Source organism: Acomys minous (genome assembly GCF_964271855.1).
Source record: "Acomys minous genome assembly, chromosome: 10".
Taxonomy (NCBI): Eukaryota; Metazoa; Chordata; class Mammalia; order Rodentia; family Muridae; genus Acomys; species Acomys minous.
Genome location: NC_140491.1, coordinates 106912697 through 106933096, shown reverse-complemented (window position 1 = coordinate 106933096; position 20400 = coordinate 106912697). Strand labels below are relative to the sequence as shown.

The 20400-nt window shown below is 46.5% G+C and overlaps 1 protein-coding gene across 5 annotated transcripts in view; it reads right to left on the bottom strand.

Annotated features, from left to right (window-relative positions):
• The window catches only part of RAPGEF4 (Rap guanine nucleotide exchange factor 4), a 291519-nt gene that overhangs the window by 119348 nt on the left and 151771 nt on the right, over nucleotides 1-20400 (bottom strand). For all 5 annotated transcript variants that reach the window (XM_084799441.1, XM_084799442.1, XM_084799444.1 and 2 more), the window contains 2 exons: nucleotides 5204-5276; nucleotides 886-905 (listed from right to left, as the gene is read on the bottom strand). In XM_084799441.1, the coding sequence (XP_084655567.1) occupies nucleotides 886-905; nucleotides 5204-5276 (93 nt within the window). The remainder of the gene's footprint in view (nucleotides 1-885; nucleotides 906-5203; nucleotides 5277-20400) is intronic.

Below are 20400 nucleotides of genomic sequence, written 5' to 3'. Positions count from 1 at the left end.
TACGGCAATCAAGAACGGGACTACAAGGTGAACATCTGAGTGCTAACCACACATCATGATGGTCGTCCCTAGGCATTTTCACCCTTAAACCTCGCCAGTTGCTGTGTAAGCCTTGAGTGTGTTTAGTAGAATTAACACCACCATTGTCAGTACAAGGGACATGCCACTGAGCTACACTCGTCCTTAGCAGACATACTGAACCCTGCTGGTGGAGGCTGTACCTTTTTTTTTTTTTTCATTTGTTTATTTCTCAAGACAAGGTTTCTCTGTGTAGCCTGGCTGTCTTGGACCTCACTCTGTAAGCCAGGTTGGCCACAAACTCAGAGATCTGCCTGCCTCTGCCTCCTGAGTGCTGGGATTAAAGGATCACAATGCCCTGGAAGCTGTATCTTAAAAAATCTCTCTCACCCATTCTTAGAAAGCAATTATGGCAATTAGCCATCCTCAGTTTCCAAAGAGAAATGCTGACGTAGTGCGCCTGGATATAATTAGGCAAATTCATCAACAGACACTGGCTTTCACCATTTCTATTCCCATGAAGGAAAAGCAACTGGTTTTCTTTGCACGGTTACAATAATTTGTTCTATTGACGTAGATGCATCACAGCAGGGGAGGGGATGGGGGGAGGAGAAAACACTTAGCACTGGTATGCTTTACCCTTAGGACAATCTTTCTTTGGACTAAATACCAGAAACACGTAACAGTCATCACCCTGCTCTCCTGGGCATTTTAAATGACTCACCCAAGATGCCACAGTGAGATTAGAAAAAATATTTATCGCTCTGTTGACGGTGGATGGATAACCTTCCTTGGCTTGGAAGGTCACTATGGGTGTGTTTTACCTTATGACAGTGTATAGAAGCTAGGCAGAGAGGGGCTACTCACATTCTCCTTGTCAGGAAGCCCTAGAGGGAGAAGAGAGAAAAGAGAGGACATAAGCGAGATGATCAGCCTATACAACTGACCCAAACTCTTTCGCTGAAGGAAGTCCAGCAACACTTCCATGTTTTCCACTTGTGCAGCTTACACAGGCCTGTGCAGAAAAAAACCATCAAAACTCAGTAGCATAAATAAATCAAAGGGCTGCGGGGACAGAGAGCTGTGTGTGTAGGCAATAAACCCTAGACTTATTTTGTCTCCAGCACGTGCTTTACCCTCCGGGTGGTAAAAATCTCTCTGTGACTTGTTTACACCATTCAGAGCTCACCCCCCTGACTGGACACCAGTGCACTCAGAACTGTGCACAGATGGATCTATCCTACCGTTTGCACAAGCACGTCTTTACAATGGGAACCACCTCACTCTGCTCCAGTGACCCGAAGCCAGTGCAAGTGGCATAGACAAGCCACAGGGACACTTCTGTTTTGAGCAGAGCCCCTTCCTGTTGCGCTCAGGCTGGTTGGCAGCAGCTGTTTCAAGGTGAACAATTCTCTCAGTTCCCCTAACTAAAAAAAAAAAAAGAAAAGCCACTGTCCTTCTGTGTACTCACCCAGCCGTTCATTTACAAACATTATACAAGCATCTGTGTGTGTCCACGCCTTTTCTTATGGTGGACACGGTAAGGGGACAACCGTGGAAAGCACATCTTAGCAGAGCTCACTAAGCTCAGAGCAGCAGGCACAAAGTTGTGTTGTATGGAGGAAGAAGGTAGCACAGGTGGGTCTCATGTGTGGCCTTGCTTCCAACCAGCGGCTCAGTGTAAGGTGGTTTGCCCCACAAACCTACAGTGTGTCCAAATTCTAAGTATACGGTCCACCGTTCTCACGTATGGCCACATAATTGCCATATCAGCCTTAACAGGATGCGGTGGTTGGTCGTCCCAATAGCAGCAGGGAAGTAGGCGAGAGGCCTCAGACCAGTGGAGGTCATTTGAAAACTTGATCTAGTTGGAGTTTTGTTCCCTTAATCTGGGGAGTCTCAAGACACAAGTGCTCAGGCAGGAAGCAGGGGTACTGTAGGCAAGTCTGCCATAGCATCCCAGATCTATCAAAAAGAGCCAGGTAGCCTTGTGACAGCACTCTGAAATTCACACTGCACCAGGCCATGGAGACAGCTGTTGAGCCAGCAGCCGCCTGGTGGGACTGGCGTGAACTGCCTGAGGAGAGCCGGGGACAGTAGACTGACTCCCTAGAGTGTTCGCTAGGTGAAAGGTACAGTTGCACAGCTGGCTACGTATGAATGGTAGACCCTTAGGGTACTTTTGGGGAGCTGCTAGAAACAGGTGGGTTTTCAGCCCATGCAGGTCTTGACAGTTGGGCTAAGGTGAACAGATTCTTGGATTGCCACCTTCCGTGGATGGCAACAGCAATCAATAAAAGGCTTCCCACAATAGGGGAATAAAATCAGCGAAAAGAAGGAAAAGACAATTAAAATTAAAATACAATTTATTGGTATTGCACACTTGTTGTCTTAATATGCAGGAGGCTGAGGCAGGAAGATCATGAGTTTGAGGCTAGCCTGGGGTACGTAATAAGACTCTATCTAAAAAAAAAAAAGGGGGGGTGGTGAGATGACTCAACAGGTGAAAGTGGTTGATGCATGCTTGGTCTGAGTCCCATCCCTCAGACCTGCATGGTGGTAGAAGAGAACTGACTGTCCTGTAAATTATCCTCCCATCTTCATGCCTGTGGTGTAGCACGTACTTGCACAAACATTCACAGAAGATGTAAACAAATGTAATAATATTTATCATTTTTCAAGAGACACCAAGACCAGACACAATGGCTGCCACTTGACTGGGTCCAGTTCAGTAATTGTAATAAAGAGATTGAGTTTGGGGAGTCCGAATATTGACTGGGCAGTGGATGTTCTTAAGAGAAACAATGGCAGCTCTTTCATGTGGTCGAAGTGTTGACTAGACTTTTAGAAAAGCCTTTATTTTCAAAAAGGTCTCCTAAAGCCGGGGGCAGGCCTGGGTACCTGCAATCCTAGACACTAAGGAGGCAGAGGCAGGAAGACTGCAAGTGAGGCTAGTCTCCCGGTGTGTGGTAAGACACGGTCTGGAGAGAGGGAGAGAGAATGAGAGGACACCAAGTTCACGCTCCTAAATTAAGCTTTTAGGAGAAGGTAAAAGGGGTGGGAAAGAGTCAGAACTGCAAGTGTAGAGAATGATGCAGGAACAGAAGGATCATGCGGCAGAGCCCTGAGGTGCAAGGGCGAGTAGGGCCAGGAGGTTATTAAATTAATAAGAACAATGGGAACCGTTGAGGCTATTGGTGATGGTTAACTGTGGGGTATTTAAAAGTACTGGGCGGAAGCCAGGCTTCTCAGGGCTGGTGATGGTTTGTATGAGCTCATAATAGCTAATATATTATGCATGGCTATTATGTGCCTGGCACTCTTTTAAATACTTGGCACATTTGGACTCATTTAATACAACAACCCTGGGAGGAAACTGAGGCATGAAGCACCTGTCTTGCCTGAGGCCACATAGCTAGGAGACAGCACAGGTGATTTTTTTTTTTTAACTCAGGCATTCTTAGTGAACTAGTTTTTCATGGCTTAGCCAAGATGAGGAGGGAAAAAGGAAATGGAGAAGAAGGAAAGAGAGGAAGAAAGAAAGAAAGAAAGAAAGAAAGAAAGAAAGGGTGTGCCTTGGCTTTCCTGTTCATTTTTCAGGGAGTCAGATGTGAGGGGAGGGCAGGGGCTATGGAGAAAGACAGGGACAGCATCTCTGTAAGGCAGAAGGTGAGGAACCCTGAAGATTCTAGTCAAGCAAGAAGGTGGCCCCTGCAGAAAGTAACAAACAGGAGCATGAGCTGGCACTCAGGGAACAAGGGAGAGGGTGGAAACGCTGCCTGCCACATCCATCTCTGGTTGTCCAAGTGCCACAGCTTCAGATTCTTCATGCTTGGTACTTTGTTTTACACATGCGCACATGCACACGCACCCGCGCATGAGCACATGAACGCACACATGCTCCTGCAGGATAGAATGAAAAGACTGAAGAGATGACTCAGCAGTTAAGACCATGTGCTGTTCTTCCAGGGGACTGAGGCAGCTCCTAGCACCCAGGTCAGAGAGCTCACAACTGCTTTAAGGGATCTGACGCCCTCTTCTGGCCTCTAAGGGCACCTGCACTCAGATGCAAAGACACATACAGACACATACATAAAAATAAAATCAATCCTTTAAAGGGTAGCGCGCAATCAGAGGTAGGCAGATCATTATGAGTTTGAGGTCAGCCTGGTCTACAAAGCAAGTCTAGGACAGCCAGGGCTACATAGAGAAACCTCGTCTGGAAAAACCAAAAGAAAGAAAGAAAGAAAGAAAGAAAGAAAGAAAGAAAGAAAGAAAGAAAGAAAGAAAGGAAAGGAAAGAAAGAAAACACATACCTCACCCACCACTAATTTAAAATCTCATCCAGGGGAGGGTTTCTCTCTGTCTCTCTGTCTCTCTCTGTCTCTGTCTCTCTTAAACATCTATCTATCTATCTATCTATCTATCTATCTATCTATGAGTGCTCTATCTACACAGACAGCTGCAGGCCAGAAGAGGACATCAGATCACATTAGAGATGGCTGTGAACCACCATGTGGTTGCTGGGAATTGAACTCAGGACCTCTGGAAGAGCAGGCAGTGCTCGTAACCTCTGAGCCATATCTCCAGCCCCAGGGGTAAGCCTCTTATAGGAGACTGATTTTTTTTTTTGTTTTTTTTTTGTTGGTGTACATTGAAGGTGTGTACCACATCACCTGGCTACACATACATTTGTGAAATGAATACCAAAGTTAAGCTGCCCATCACAGTGGTAGAGTACCTAGACCCTTAACAAAAGCCTCGAACTGGAGAGGGGCCATTTTAAAAGAACGGATGATTTCTGGTTCTCTCTTTGGTCAACCAGAGCTAAAGTGAGCAGGAGCTGGGTTACTGGGTACCCACATGTGGCTGAGTCAAACACAACTCAGGAACCCCATTTTGAAGAGGAAGAGGACACAGAAACACTCCAAGCATGCGGATGCCCAGTCTGTGGAAGGCCCAGCCCCACACCAGAGCTGGCTATTCTGCATTGGTGAAGACCCCACAGGACAGGGCACAGATCACGTGCGCAGTATCTCCAGCACAAGCTGCTGGTGGTCTGGTACTCACACCAGAGTCAGGGTGCTTTCTCTGCCATGCTGGCGTACAACATTTTTTTTTCCCCACAAGAAAACACATAGCACACAACAAAGTTTCAGGTACAAAATGGTCACATTTCACTTACTGTCATTGTTAGAGCCCGTTTCCATAACACCATAGGGAGGAGCCAGAAGTCCGGCCATATACTGTCGGTATTTCTGCAAGATAAGATAAGGTAAACTCAGCACACAGATATTTACTTGCTTGGAGCATTGATTTATTTACATGTTAAATAATAGAAACCCAGGGTGTCAGCAAACCTGTGGGTGTCGTATTTACAGAGCCAGGAAGTATGCTTTCTGGGGTTCTGGGTTTAAACTAACAACGTGCGGTTTAGGACGAGGCTTCCTGAGTGAGACTGGGCAGAGCGCCACCCAGCTGCTTTACTTACATGTTATGCGTTTGTGGGGTCAGAGGAGTGTGTGTGTGTGTGGGGGTTCTTACCTCTCCCCACCCGATACACGCAGGCACCTGAGAACCGCTCTGAGTGTTTACAGGTTCAGCCACAGTAACCACGCTGCCTACCTCCGAGGTGAATGCCTCCAAATCAGCCTCTTTCAAAGCCAAAAGAAATGCAGCAGCTCTTGGAACGCGTTTCTTTGAAAGAAGCCGACTTGCTTTCATTTACCTCTTCCCTTTTACACGGCACACCTGCCTGCTATGTGACCTCCAGAGCACTTTTGTTATGTTGTCAAATAAAATCGTTCGGCTTAATTTCGATGCTGCCGAATTGTCGTCTTTCCCCTGTTTTTTTTTTTTTTTTTTTTTGGTCCAGGCTTGCTCTGAAACTTGGGGCTCCGCAATCTCTGTGATTAGCCCCGGGTGTCTGTGCTGTGTTGGGAGGGGGTGAGGCTCAGTGAGCATCAGGCTAGAAAGGAGGGCCATTTACAAAGAAGGGAAGGTGAGTGCTCTCACGCAGTAAATGCAGCTTCCTTCCTTGCAGAATGAGAGGTGGGCAGTTTTACCGGTCATGTGGCATCATGTATATTCATGGTTTATAATTACAGTGGCACACACGTAAATGTTAAACAGCAGCAAAAGAGCCAGCACCCCATAATGTGTGTTATACAAACACCAGTAGAAAAGACTTCATCTGTAGCAATGGGCAGCTGGTAACATGTGGTACCCCAGCAGCCATCTGGCTCATTTGGAAGATTTGAACAGTGTTGTCATGGTACTTTCTCTAAAGAGCCTTCTAGCCAAGATATGACTAGCACCTCCCACCCCAATTTTCCCCCTTCCAATTAGGAAGCACTATACCAGTGTGGTTTGTGTGAGTGTGTGTGTGTGTGCGCACGCGCGCGTGCACGCATGCGCCAACATTAAGATGATGGTTGGTCCCTGTCTCTGAGTTCATCCCTCAAACATACCTACAGGAACAATATGTTACCCAGTATTCCTGTCTTTCCCTGACACCTTCCTAATTCCGAATCCCTTCTTTATTGCACTGCCGTCTACTCATCTTTTTCATGGGATGGGATTCTGGGCACTCAGCTAACTTGTGCTCTACAGTTTAAGAGAGGGCCTAGCCTAACAAGCCCGTTGTGTTCCAAGAAGCTTTGTGAGCCTCCTTCAACCATCTGCGTTCTTGCTCCTGTGCTTTATAAGTCCCTTTCAGGCTTCTGAAAGCAACGGTTCCTGTTCAGTTTAAGGGGCCAGTTTGTTTTGCTTAGAAATCTTCTCTTGTGGCTGATGGTGCTATTTGTCATAGCACTTGGGTGCCAGTCCCCATGGACTCAGGGAGCACCACTGACCTCCCTCCAAGCCCAGAGCACCTGGTCTGTGGCTTCCTGAGTCTGAGTCCCTGGGGCTGCTGCTTTGAGAACAGGAAGGAGGGTAGCCTCCAGGGAGGACCGTGTGGGCTGAATTTAGAGATGTGTTTGGAGTCTCCATCCTTGAGTGTGGTGTCCCGGGCACTGGGCGCGTTACAGAGAACAGGGGACAAGGGCCCTCGCTCTCACACACTATCTAATTACTGAAACACAGGGCACAAGGACTTGTGCATACCGTATCAGCTTTCCATTATCCACAAGGCTCCCATCCCAAGACCAACAATGGACACCTTCAAGCATGGACATCACTGACCTCTATCTGTACTGTTCTTACCCAGACATACCCATATAGGGTGAAGTTTAATTTTAAGAGTTAGGCACAGTAAGAGATTTGTGGTAACTGGTAATAAAATACGACAATTCTACTAGCACGCTGCGGTAGATGCTAAGGGGAAAATGGATTCCTCTCATTCTCTCCCTCAAAATGTGTCATTGTACTCTAGATAGGTTGGACCACAGTGGATGGCAGGTAAGTAAAACCACGGCAAGTAAAACCTCAGGCGAGGGGTGACTACCGTACAAATTCAATACTCAATTGTCATTTTCAAACACACATTCAGACAGACAGAAGACCGTGTGCTCATTGCTGTCATCAGTAATTAACAACTGGTGGCTGATGCTATTTCACTGTTCATATATCTGCCTATTCCTTTCAGAATTATTTTTTGGGTCAAATTCTAGACGTCGTATAAATTAATCAGTAAATAGTTCAGTAGGAATTTCTAAAAGACAAAGGCTCTTCTTAAACAGAATCACAGCATTATCAAAGTCTTTTGAAAGTCTACAGTAGCCAGTTGACAGAAGAACTCTAGTTGTTTTGTAAATGTCATCAGTAAACTAAGTTTTAAAAGCAGTTTATTTAGTAAGACAACAGTGATTTTAACACAACAGCTTAGGGTATATAAGTAGAGATTAGAGGGTGGGAAAGATTGCTCAGTGGTCATAAGGACCGGATGCTCAATTCCCAACACGTACAAAACAGCTCACAACTGTCTGTAACTAAGTCTAGTTTCAAGGGATCTGACATCCTCACACAAAAGCACATAATATTAAATAACTTTAAAAAATAAATAGAGATTATAAAGACAGGGTTAACATATCTGTAAGTAAAGTAAATGTTTTAAAAGCATTTAAAGTGTGTGTGTGTGTGTGTGTGTGTGTGTGTGTGTGTGTGTGACATTAACCCCTGGCTCCTCTTATGTCTGCATGGGTAGACATGCTTGTGCATACATGTGCACACAAGCGTACACTACAATGCAAATACAGGGCAATCTCCAGCATGATATACACAGTATGATATTGCTTTGTGGCAATGCAAGAAGAGATGACCATATATAAATACAAGGACCTGCAGCCATGAAGCGCATCTCTGGACGTAAGAGGAGAGCAACAAGAGTGCTTCTGGAAAGAGGCGATGTGGCTGAGGGCATGTAGTCAGAGGCACGGCTTTCACCATTTGCAGTTTGGAACTTTAGACTTTGTACCACGTGTCCCTTGTTCCGCTTGGGGTGCCAGAACAGCCCACCACATCCTTTGCTGTTTTACATATGTTAAAAACTTAATTTGTTGAAGTTTTCCATTATGGAAGCAATAAATACAGGAATCAAAATGAAAAAAAAATCCATACAATCAAAAGGAAAAAAAAAAAAAACGTTAAAAGGGAAGGCGTTCTGAAGAATCAGAGGTCATGTTTACATGCAGGGTCTGCCCGCTCACGCTACCCCCCGGCCCTCTTTGCATCGCTGACAGTACAGGGGTGAAGAATCTTCCACATTAACTGCCCACAGTCAGTTAAATCATCTCCAGCAATTCAGGCCATGTTAGCTGCTAAGTATTCTGAAGTTCAGGTACCGTGGAGAGAGACAAGTCCCCACTGCTTCCTGACCCAATTCCTGCCCCTTCCCCAGTGGAGCTGTGGACATGAGAAAACAGCTCTTGGTGGATGGCCGCTGCGTTTGGCACAGAGTGTTAAACGGCCAGAGAAACCTAGCTGGGAACTTGGTATCTGATAGTGAAGTTCTGTTGGAACAAAGCATGAAACATGTGGCTTTGATTTGAGGATTAAAAAGTGAGAGGAAGCGTAGTGGGGCTGGAGGGCTGTGGACAGTGTGCTAAGGAGGAGGGTGGGAGAGAAAGAGGATACTGATCCTTACTGAGCAGAAGTGGAATGTTTGAAAAAAAAAAAAACCTGGTGCCCACATAACTCCAGACCCAAAAGATGTAACCAGTGGACTCTAGCTAAGATGCCCACAGAACACCATATGCCAGCACTTTCTTCCAGTCTTGTCTGTTAAGGTCCAGGTACCGATAAGCTAAGCGTGGAGTCATTTCATCTGCAATCAGAATACAAATTAGAGTTCAGGTTTTATAAGGTCTAAAAATAATATAATTTCTCATCCCTAATCTCTTAGCAGAAAGTTCTAAAATAGGTGGAACTCAGGAAGGAGATGAACACAAGAGTCCTGTCCAGAAAACAAAGCCTTAGAGTGATGAGGCAAAGAGGTGGTCTGAGCCCTTTGGTAGGATTCTGAAAGACTTCACAGAAGCTGTATTTCATCCCTACCAAAGACGGTCCAAGGCAGAGAGGGGCTGATGCAAAGATACTCATGGGCTTGGATGCTCCACCACACAACAAGGACATATGCTCAACCATGTTCATAGCAGCCTTATTCATAATAGCCAGAACCTGGAAACAACCTAAACGTCCCTCAGTCAAAGAATGGATAAAGAAACCATGGTACATTTCCACTATGGAATACTACTCAGCCCTCCATGCAGTATACAAATGCTACCAGTGTCTATAAAGCCTAAGGTTATTGCCTAGAAGTTCCTGGGTAGGAAGGGGCATGGGATAGATAGTCTATGTCCGCACAGGGAACAATGCTAAATAAACAAGCGAGCGCTCTGCCTGTGTGGCCAGGAAGAGATGAGAACCGTGAGAGCATCTGTGCAGACCCAAGCCTGGCACATTTCCGGCCGTCCCTCTGCCAGTGGGGCACTCAGCGTCGGAGTGCATGTGGCACTGGCAGTATGTGATGGTGACAGAGGCAGGATGATAGAGTGACACACAGAAGAAGGAGCAGTCCCTTCAACTACGAAGTCCTCCAGAGGCCATAAGAATAGAGAGGTTGGATGCTAGGCCACCTCCTAATAGTGCTGTCATGTACCCCAGGGATGCAAGATGACTGCATTCATAAACCTATGTGCTACAACAATTTGCATTTTTATAGAAGTTTAAAAACAACTCCCATTTTCTGAAGGGGGGAAAAAAAAGAAAGAAAAGAAACAAATCAAAAGCAGTGTGAAGGCCATTGCTTAATGAAGCTCACACATACAAGTCAGTGCTAGTCAGCAGAAACCTAAGGACATCAGTCTTTCAGAGATGGCCCAGCAGGTCTTGGTGGCTGTCAATCCCGCCACCCAGCAGCTGAGGTATATGGTGGCTTGGCCAAGGCCTTTGTCTTCTTTGAGATCTTGGTTGACTTTTCCCTGCAGACCCTTCCTCTGGATCCCAACCCACTACAATAGTGCAGTAGTCTGCGTGGCCTCACTTTGGCCCTTAGGAAAGAGTGATGCCACTAACCCAAGACCTGAAATGACTAGGTCTCAGCAGAGGCAAAGCAGCAGTGAGCTGAGGAAAATACTAGAATCGGCTGTGAAGGGAAGAGAAACGTGCTGAGCTCTGGGGCTACCCCAAACTCCCGCACCGTGGCCCTCAGAATGTGGCTTCATGTATGACACTCGTGACAACTCAGGCTTCCCATTCCAGAAGCATTTTCTCCCATCCAGAACACCTTTCAGAAAAGCCTTGTCTGGAGGGAGGGAGGAGCAGAGCAAATCAGCACAGTCTGGCTTGGCTGTCCTGAGACCCAGCGAGTCAGTGTGTCTTTTCCCATGAGGCCACCCTGCCACGGATGCTGATGGGACTAGGGCGCGCCCCTCCTGGCCTCTCAGAGAAGCTATAAAAGAAGCTTTTTAGAGGTAGTAGAACCAGAAGAGCCTTCAAGGGTTCGGGGCAAACCTGGCAGGGCTGAGTGGGTCTCTGAGCTCAGACAGTGGGAGGGTTACTCATCAGCAGGGTTGCTGGATACAAGCCCTCCAGCTTGAGTCTCATCAGGAAAATGCACGCCGAGTCAGATTTGGGGCATTTCCTCTTGGTTCTGCACAGCTTGGGGTGCCAATAGGACCCTCAAGAAAAGCACGCCATACACGCACAACTTTCAAGGTCTATAGAAAAGAAGATATTGTCACTCTTAGTGGCTGCATAAATTATAGCTGTAAGTGCAATTTCATTTGTGAAAATACCTTTGTTTCCTAAATAAATAAATAAATAAATAAATAAATAAATAAATAAATAAAAATGGAAGGTTTACAAATGATGGTTAAAGAACCTCTAGACTTCCCGCTGGGTCGGCATCACTTACACACCTCCACATGGCATCAACAAAGCCTGGCTTAGGACTGAGCAGGCAATGTTCCTGGAGGCTCTGCTCTCCGTTACAAAGACTTCTGTGGCCATGTGCCGCCCACGCGTATGATGGCGTGCTCCATCACTGAAAAGCTTTTCCAACAACAGAAAGGTACTAACTGGGACTGAGACAGAAGGATCGTGACATCGAGGCAAGCCTAGGTGGCACAGTGAGTTCCTGTTTCAATAAAAACAAGGAGAAAAAAATGGGTAGAGTGCGAGAGAGCTCTTGGCGAGCATGTCCGAGGCCCTGGAGCTGAGTCCCTGCTCCTTGGGGTGTAGGAGTTGATCCTAAGGCTATTCAAGATGTGCAGCCCCACAGAGCAGCAGTGACCTTCTCCCGCTAAGGTCCGAAGCTCCCCCAGAGTGGCACCCAACCAGGCAGGAGAAGGGTAAACAGCAGCTCTTCCTGGAGTTTCAACTTTATTCCATGTCAAGTAGTTGAAAGGATAACTTTTATACATTTATATTATAGAGTAGGAAGATACATTTGCATACATTTTAAAGATTAAAGCATGAGACTTCAAAGAAACCCTGAACTGGCTGCTGGCTACTTCTAGCTACAAAGGGCCCAGACCCCAGGCTTAATGTGTTGATTTCCTCTGCATTCAGGAGCTTCAGTGGAAAAAAACCAGAGAGGGCCTCTGATGCTGTGGGGAGCGTGTAGCCGTTGGCATCACACAATCCCGCAAGCCTTAACCCTGAATCTGTCAAGCGCTGCCTGTGTGGGCTTGAAGATGTTTGCCCCCCATCTCCCAGATAAGGAACTTGGATAACGGTACCCAACTTTTGGACACTTGTGAGGAAAAGAAATAAAATCTATAAAAGTTTCCAGCACACATTAGGTATTAAGTGGTTATTGGTAATAGCAACAATAATCCTGAAAATAACAATAAACTGAGGATGAGTCAAGATAACTTTAGTACGTTTGACAATTCATAACCAGATCATCACAGCTTGGGGAAAGGTCATTTTCTACATCGTAGCTTCATATTACCAACGCTGTGACGGATGCATTGTATAAAGGCCTAGCATACCTATGGATCTGTGTGCCAAGTGGGGCTATAGAACCATCATAGGCTTAAGAAGTCACAGACATATAGTCTAAAATGTCTCTGGTTCACAATTATCTTAAGCACATAACTTAAATCATAGAGTTAAAAAAATAATTCCATAATGTAATGCTATGTGTTTGCAATGCCAGCATCTGGGAAGTGGAGACAGCAGGACCATGATTTCAAAGCCAGCCTTTCCTACACAGCAAGCTCAAGGTCAGCCTAGGCCAAGCGAGGTCTTATCTCAAAAGAAGAAACACACACACACACACACACACACACACACACACACACACACACACACACACACACACAAACCCCTAACATACTATTTTGTTTCCACAGAGCAAACAGGTCTGGGGAGGAGGCCCAGCCTCCAGAATGACGGAAAAGGAAAGAACACGGAGATACAAGTGTCAGAATAGCTGCCTCACGACGGCTGTGGTGAAAGCAGGCCGCCAAGCGGAATCTCTTAAGTACTGTCACCTGAAAAAAGAAATGCCACTTGGCAACACTCAGTGCCCAAGTCTCACTCCCCCAGAGCGTGGTTACATCAGCATCGAAAGAAGAGGTAATAAACACACATTCCTTTAGACAGCCCTTGCTGACCGCTGCCTGCCCAGCCATGACAAGGGAGGGCCAGTAGAGTCCTTGAAGAACTGTTGTGGTCTTACCAGGGCAGCCCCTCAAACATGATCACATGAACAGCTATCGCCATGCTAGAAAGGACACAGAGAAAGCTGAAACCGAGGCTGGGAAGCTATGGGGTGTGGTGTGGTCATTTAGATTTAGACGTCAGGGAAATGATGTTGCGTCAGAGATGAGGGTCGGTGGAGAAGAAAGGGGCACCGTGAGGATGAACTGAGGACGAGGCTAAGGAGAAGGGAAAGAGGATGGTGGCAGGCAGGGCCTCACAGGGCATGGTTAGGGTGTAGGCTACTGTCACAGTGTCGTGGGAGACACTCAGATGGAGAAGTAAGAAGAGTACATGTGTGAGTTTAGAAGATCAGCCTGACGCCATGAGGGTGGTTTTGACGAGAAAATAAGGAAGGCCCTGTGTACCCGAGAGCTGCCTGCATACGGCACAACAAAAGAACCAAGAGAATTGTCAGAGAGCCAGGGTGTGGTGGCGCACACCTTTAATCCCAGCACTTAGGAGGCACAGGCAAATGGATCTCTGTGAGTTCAAGGCCAGTCTGGTCTACAAAGAGAGTCCAGGACAGCCAGAATGAGGAAAGAGAGGGATGCGGTATTGCAGGCAGAGGGAGATGAGGACACTTGTCCCTAAAAGCAGAGCTGAGGTAGCCTCCATCTGTTTTCCGTGGACAACGCAAAGCCTCTGATTTTATGTTGAAATGCAACATCCCTGTGTCTTTAAGCTGACTGAAATGTTTTAGGAGGGGCCTCAGATGGCTCCCTGGGACAAATAACGTAAGTTAGACCTCAGTGTATTCTAGTAATTAATTAACCAAGGGCTCTGTTAGCACAACTCGAGCTGGGAACTTGGGACATATAGTAGGTCAATGCTACTTAGCTGAAAGTCATCTAGCAGTTTACCCTGGCATGGTGACTGCACTGTAACCCTCTGGTCACAGGTCTGAACTCACTGCAGCCCAGCTAGCACCCAAGTACCACTGTGAATGATGCAACAACTAGGAATTGCCCCTTTGGCTGTGGGAAACAGTTTACCGACCATGTAAACCTTGAAAGGTTGGTGGATCTTACCTACAGCTATCCTAAATGAAATCTATTATATAAAACCCTATTCATACACTAGAATAATATTTATTTTTATTTTATGTGTATGAGTATTTAGGCTGCATGTACATAAGTGTATGCATAAGTGCCTGGTGCTCAAGGAGGCTAGAAAAGGGCGTAGTGCCCCGTGGAACTGGCGTTACAGATGGTTGTGAGCTACCTACCACACAACCGTCCTCTGCAAGAGCATCCAGTACTCTTAGCCCACTGAGCCGCCTCTCCAGTCCATAATTCTTGTAAAATGAACAATAATAGCAGCAATACAAACCAAAAGAAATGAGCTTCTCTATTGATAATATAGATTCTGGACCCATGGGCCATTGAAGGACCATTTCCCCCAAAAGTAATAACACAGGACTGCCCTCCCTGCTGAGGAAACTACCCAGGGCGGATCTGCCTTCTTGGTGCAGACGGAGGGCAGCCATGAGCAAAGGAGCTGAGCAGAAGAGACTGGGCTCAGCATCAGGAAGATCTTCCTGGCTCAGAGAAATGTGAACTCTCTCTTAAGCTCTGTTCCTCAAAACCTCTTACCAGTCAGGGACAGGCCTGGCACATCCCTCCACTGATTTTCTCTAGAAATAGCTATATTTATCTTACTCTCTCTTTCTCCTTAACTCCCGTCCTGCCCTGAGTACCAGTGAACACGTGACATCTACACAGAATGACCCGTTCACTATGCTCCAACACACTCTACGCCAGACAAGGACACTGATTGGTGTTTAGTCCTCTCCACGGCCCAGAGTACACGCCTTGGCCCTCACCATTCTCCGTTTTTAAAGCTCTTTGATGCATCCCGTCTGCCCAGCCTTCCTCCCACCTGCTGGTTAGGTTGACTTGATCCTCTTGCCTACACCGGTTCTATTTTTGTCACAAATCCCAGTGAGCAACCTTGAGACAGCTTTGTCTCAAGATAAAGCAACATATATTTATGGTATATTTCTATGGAATCAGGGCAAGCTTGAGAGGCACCTGCATTCGGGGGTGTGGAAATGTTTGAATCCTTTGAGCAAACCTTGCCTTCTGTCCTTTTTCTACTCGGGGTCATCTGTTCTCTTTGCAGGGTACGTTCTTATTGGCTGCCCCCCTGTCTGGGCTATCTGATGTCCCTCCAAATCTCAGTAACAGATTGGGTCCCTCTTCACCCAGCACGAAGGCTAAGAGGACCAATAAAGAGAGTGGATGCTTCAGATGGTTGGAAACAGTAAAGAGGACACTAAGATGTCTTGTGTTCAGAGGGCAAGGCACGCTCATGTCTTGTGAGAGTGGGCAAGGCTGAGCAACTTGCAAGGACATAGCTTTAGGATCCCGGTGATCGTGACCTCTAGTTCCAGCCTGTTCCATCTCTGTTGGTGTTGACAAGACCTGGGAACCTTGCACTCCCCAGGCTGCCTGCCTGACCCCTCTGCCTGCAGCTCCCACAGCCTTCCCTTTCCAAGCACTTTGGCCTCTTTAGAACCTAACACATGGGGCTCATGAGGCCTGGAAAGTACCCTTCCTCACTCGGCTTCCCAGGATCTCATCTGAACTTGCTTCCCTGGAGTGGCTGTGCCCAGTGCCCTCGTCAACCTGAGCCTGTGCTGTCTTTCCTCATATCACGCCTCCAACACTAGTATGACCATCATTTACTGGATCTGACCATGTACTGCCTCAGCTGCCTTTTCTGATCCATTACAAGGTAACAGAGGGAGGTGCCCTGCTATAGTCACCCTCACTGGGTCCCTAGAGTCTAGCAAGTGCTCCTACTATGGTACCCCCTCATGAGGACAGAGGGACTGAGTGAGATAACTGAGGGTCCTCATGGCTCTGACACAAAATAAACACGAGTCCCTATTTCCCCTACGCCGTTCTTTCCTGGGCCAATTCGGTCAAAGGCTTCCTTTTCATTTAAAAGAACCAATGCCTGACATCAGAAGCAGCCTCGTGCATGAAGATGTGCCACCACGAAGCTCGGGGTCTGGGTTTGAGATCGTGGGGTGGCATGGCCGAGTCTCTCGGGGGCGGGGGAGGGGGGTTAGCTCTTTGTAGGTGAGCTTCCTGCTTGCAGACAGGGACAGAGCCAGCATGCTGGTCGGTTGATGCAGATGGGCACAGAACCTCAACTTAATTTATCCCAAGCCCACAAATGTCAGGTAAGAAGTAGAGTCATCAAGAAAGGGCACTTGCCAGGCAAGCCTGGTGACCTGAGCTAGGTCCACGGAACCAAAAGTACAGGTCGCAGGAGCGAAGCGATGGCAGGAAGTTATTCTCTGACCTCCACACATGTGCTGGGCCACATGCCCCTCCCCCTCCCAGTACTATTTTCAAAAGTCTAATACTTACTTATGAATAGTTGTTTGTGACTTAAAAGGAAGTACAGAGGGAAAAAGAAAAAAGAGAGAGAGTAGAGCCAAAATGTAAACGTTCATAGGTAAACGTTAAATTTTAGGGAACCCATGCCTAATTTCCATTTTAGCCTCAATAACAGGATAGCTGTATACAGTTTATGTACAAACTGGCATGCATGCGTATTGCTCCCGAATGCCCTTCACCTTAACAGCTCCCTCTCCTCCCTGGCAGTGTGCTGTCACTCCACAGACTATCAACAGAGTTCCTGGAAACTCGGCGAAAGGTTTTCATATAACATATATAAAGAAAAAAAAATAGTCAGAAGGAAAATTGACTTTATTTAAATTTGGCTTAAATAAAAACTTCAACCTTTGCCAGGGGATGTTTGATATTTGTATTTAAAGGAACCCAGCTTACTGGAATCAGCTGGGAGTTTGTTGCTGTTTATATTTTTTTCCCACAGAACTGACTTGTGGCTTTATTTCCCTGCCTGTGTTTAACACTTTATTTTGGATACGTTGCCCATGCTGCCCAAGCCCACCTTGAACTTTATAGCCCAGGACAGACTTGATTAGCAACCCTCTCGCCTGAGCCTTCCAAGTGATTCTCCGTCTTCTCCATTAACTCAACTAGCATGCCAGGGTCACCCTTGGCCATCTGTCCTAGATGAAATCTGAGTTGGCCGACCTCCTTTGGCACTGTCCTTTTGATCCCCTGCCACTGCCTTCAGGGGTCAGTCTACAATGCAGTTTTCTGGGAAGCACATTTCGGCTTCCTTGTAGTCTGCATCCCGGTCTTTTAAGGCCCAAGGGTTCCCTAGATCCACTGTCCTGTGAAAAGACAACCAAAGAGTCTGCTTTATGTGGGTAATCTTTGAGCCACAAACAGCAGACCGCTGGTGCAATTTAGAAACCTAACTTCAAATGTTAATTTTGCAGTTAGAAAGCAAACACCGAGCCTCCCTATAAATTAATTCCATAGAGCTAGAAGCCCTTTCTGCCAGCCAACACAAATCAGGGCAACGTGATCTGGAGGGCCATGCTTATGCATGTGGCTCAACCTTGGCAATACATGGTCATTTTTGTTTTATAGAAACTTTAAACAAAAAGTCTTCCTGTTTTAAAAAAAATTATTAAACTTCGCCCAAATTAGTAGATATGTTGCTTTATAATAATATCTATTGAATGAAGTGATATATAAATTTTACAGGAAAAACTTGCTTAGGGAGTTTGCCAGGAAAGTCACCACTGCCTATCACTTTCCAGCCATACGCATGGCACACAGCAAATCTGGCCAAAAGGCTACTACAGTCAGTGAACATTCCAGGAGCTGAAAAGCACAGACGTGGGGACAGCCCATGAGGTAGAGGCCTTGTAAAAAAGCCTAGGAATGCCTGGTTTAGGCTCTCTCTGGCCACCCACAGTCCCCCAAATGGTGATATTCTGGCTTTTCCTCTGTAGTACTCATTGCCAGCTAGTCTAGTCTATCTGCCCCCCTTCTTCCCCCACAAGAAACTGGGATGACTGCCCAAAGGCTTTCCTACTTCAGCTAGGGGTGTGAGATACTGGCCAGAGGCGGGAATTTATATATAAGGGAGAATGCTAAGCCGTGTAGCTTATCCAAATGAGCCCACAGAGTGAGGAGAGCGGTGATCTTGACGCAAGGTATGGGGGCTAGAGCAATGGGGCAGGGGTGTGGAATATTACCGTATGTGAAAGTCAAGGAGAGTTCTTCACAGAGGGCAGGGCTCAGCAGCTACGTCAAATTCTTCCTGGTTCTCTCGGCTCTAGCTCTGCTGCCTCGGGTCCACCTTCATTCCCATCTGCATGTTTGCTGGGCTCCCCGTCCCCTCAGACTTGCCTCCTACCTTGAGAACCCCTCCATCCTCGTGTTTGGGGCCCCCACCTACCCAGTCCCCACATCCGTCCTCTTAGCCCAGTCTCACTTCTAGCCTGTTGGATCTCTTGCTGTCCCTAACGCAGGCAAGAAGACCCCATTCAGCTATGGGCAGGCGGCAGCCGTAATGAGGACAACGGGGCCAAACTGCACGGGCCCTCTTCCTCCAGACGGTCACTTGGGAGTTGCTCACCCTGCACCTGGTTATGTTGCGGTCCAGGCTTCCCATCTGGTGCCTGCGAGAAAGTTCTTGGCAAACTATAAATGCCGTATATGTAACGAGGGGTGGACAGAGCTGTCGTACCAAGAAGCTAAAGTGTTGCATGAGTGGCCGTTCCAAAGACCAGAACTCCCCACTTGGAGACATCCCAGATAACCAGTACCTTCATTTCATTGACCGAATTCACCCACATCTGGATTGCTGAAGAACACTCGCTCAGGTACAAGGGATCATTTTATGCTAAAACTTGTGGCGCTACAGCATACTATAGTTTATAAACTCTACCGAGCTGTGCACCATAGGTTGGTAGACAGTATTGTACATGAATCATACCTCAATATAGAACAGAGAACACACTGAGTGGACTTCAGGACCCGGACATTACTTACCCACGGCAGCCCCACTTCTGTCAGAAGGAGGGATAAACATAAAGACATTGAACACCACATTCCAGAAACTCTGAGTGGGCTTTGATGAAGCATACATGCTGGCTTTACCTGTGAGGAGCCAGCTCTGAGCTGCCTGTGGGAGGGTGCCGCGCGGCACAGGAATTGGTGTGTGTAGGTTCCTCTGTGCCTATAGCACGCAGGGCTGTGCAGACTATTTTCAGCATTTGATTTTTTTTCCAAACAAAAGGAGAAAGCAAGCACACAAAACCCAACAGTGACTTGACAAGCAACTTTGCATATATATAGAATTTCCAGGCAATAAAGTGTGTACTTCAACAAGCTTCTCTTTGTTTGGGGGGAAATTATGCTTTGCGGTTCCCACAATGCCCTTTTCCAAGCCCAGTGTGCCCTCTTAATTTAAATTAGTCTTTCAACGTTAGGAGCATTCCAAAAGAAAGTAATTTTCACAACATCCATTCATGGAACTTAACTAAAACTTGATTTTTTTTTTTTTTATGGTGGCGGGGCAGTGCAAACCCACAACACAGTAAGGTTTTCTGCTTTACACAATCCTAAGAATAATCATTTCCCGAATATCTATAAATAATATTTTGATTATATGAATGGTTTTCAATAGCTGTTTATGAAAAGTTCACAATACTGTAAGCCTGCAAAGAAGCCTGCCTAGTATAAACCATGAGTGATAGAATTAAACACAAATTGCACAATTATGTTCTAATTTGTAGATTATAATTCAGTGTGTCATAATGATGTATCCAGAAAATTATGTTATCTTTAAAAAGAATTTTAAAAACTGATTAAGATAACTTTTCTTATAAATCTTAAGCTAGTTCCTTCATCCACTGGGTAATTTCAGTCTGTCTATCACAATACGAGCAATTCAGATGAAAGATCTCAAAAGAAGGTTAGCAAAAAAAATTCTCCCAGCTCCGGCAGATTCTGCCTCCTTCTTGCAAGTGAAATTCCTGTGGTTTGTGTGAATGGTAGTTCATGTAGTCTAGTGGAAGAGTGGTGTTGTTTCTAGCATTAGAGACTTTGGCTTGGGGGCTGGGGAGATGGCCAGGTGGCTAAGGGCACAACCAGCTCTTCCGGGGCCAGCTGCCCTCTCAGTTCTCCCACATCTGCCTGGGACTTAGCTCCAGGAGATCTTCTGGCCCCCGGGGGCACCTGCAGTCACATGCCCCACACACACTCACTCAGACACCTGGGCACACACATGGGAATAAAAACAGTAAAATTTTGATTCCTAGAGAATATGTTCAGGGTCTCCGATATTACATCCCAGACGAGCCTCCATTGTCACTACACTTTTCTGAAC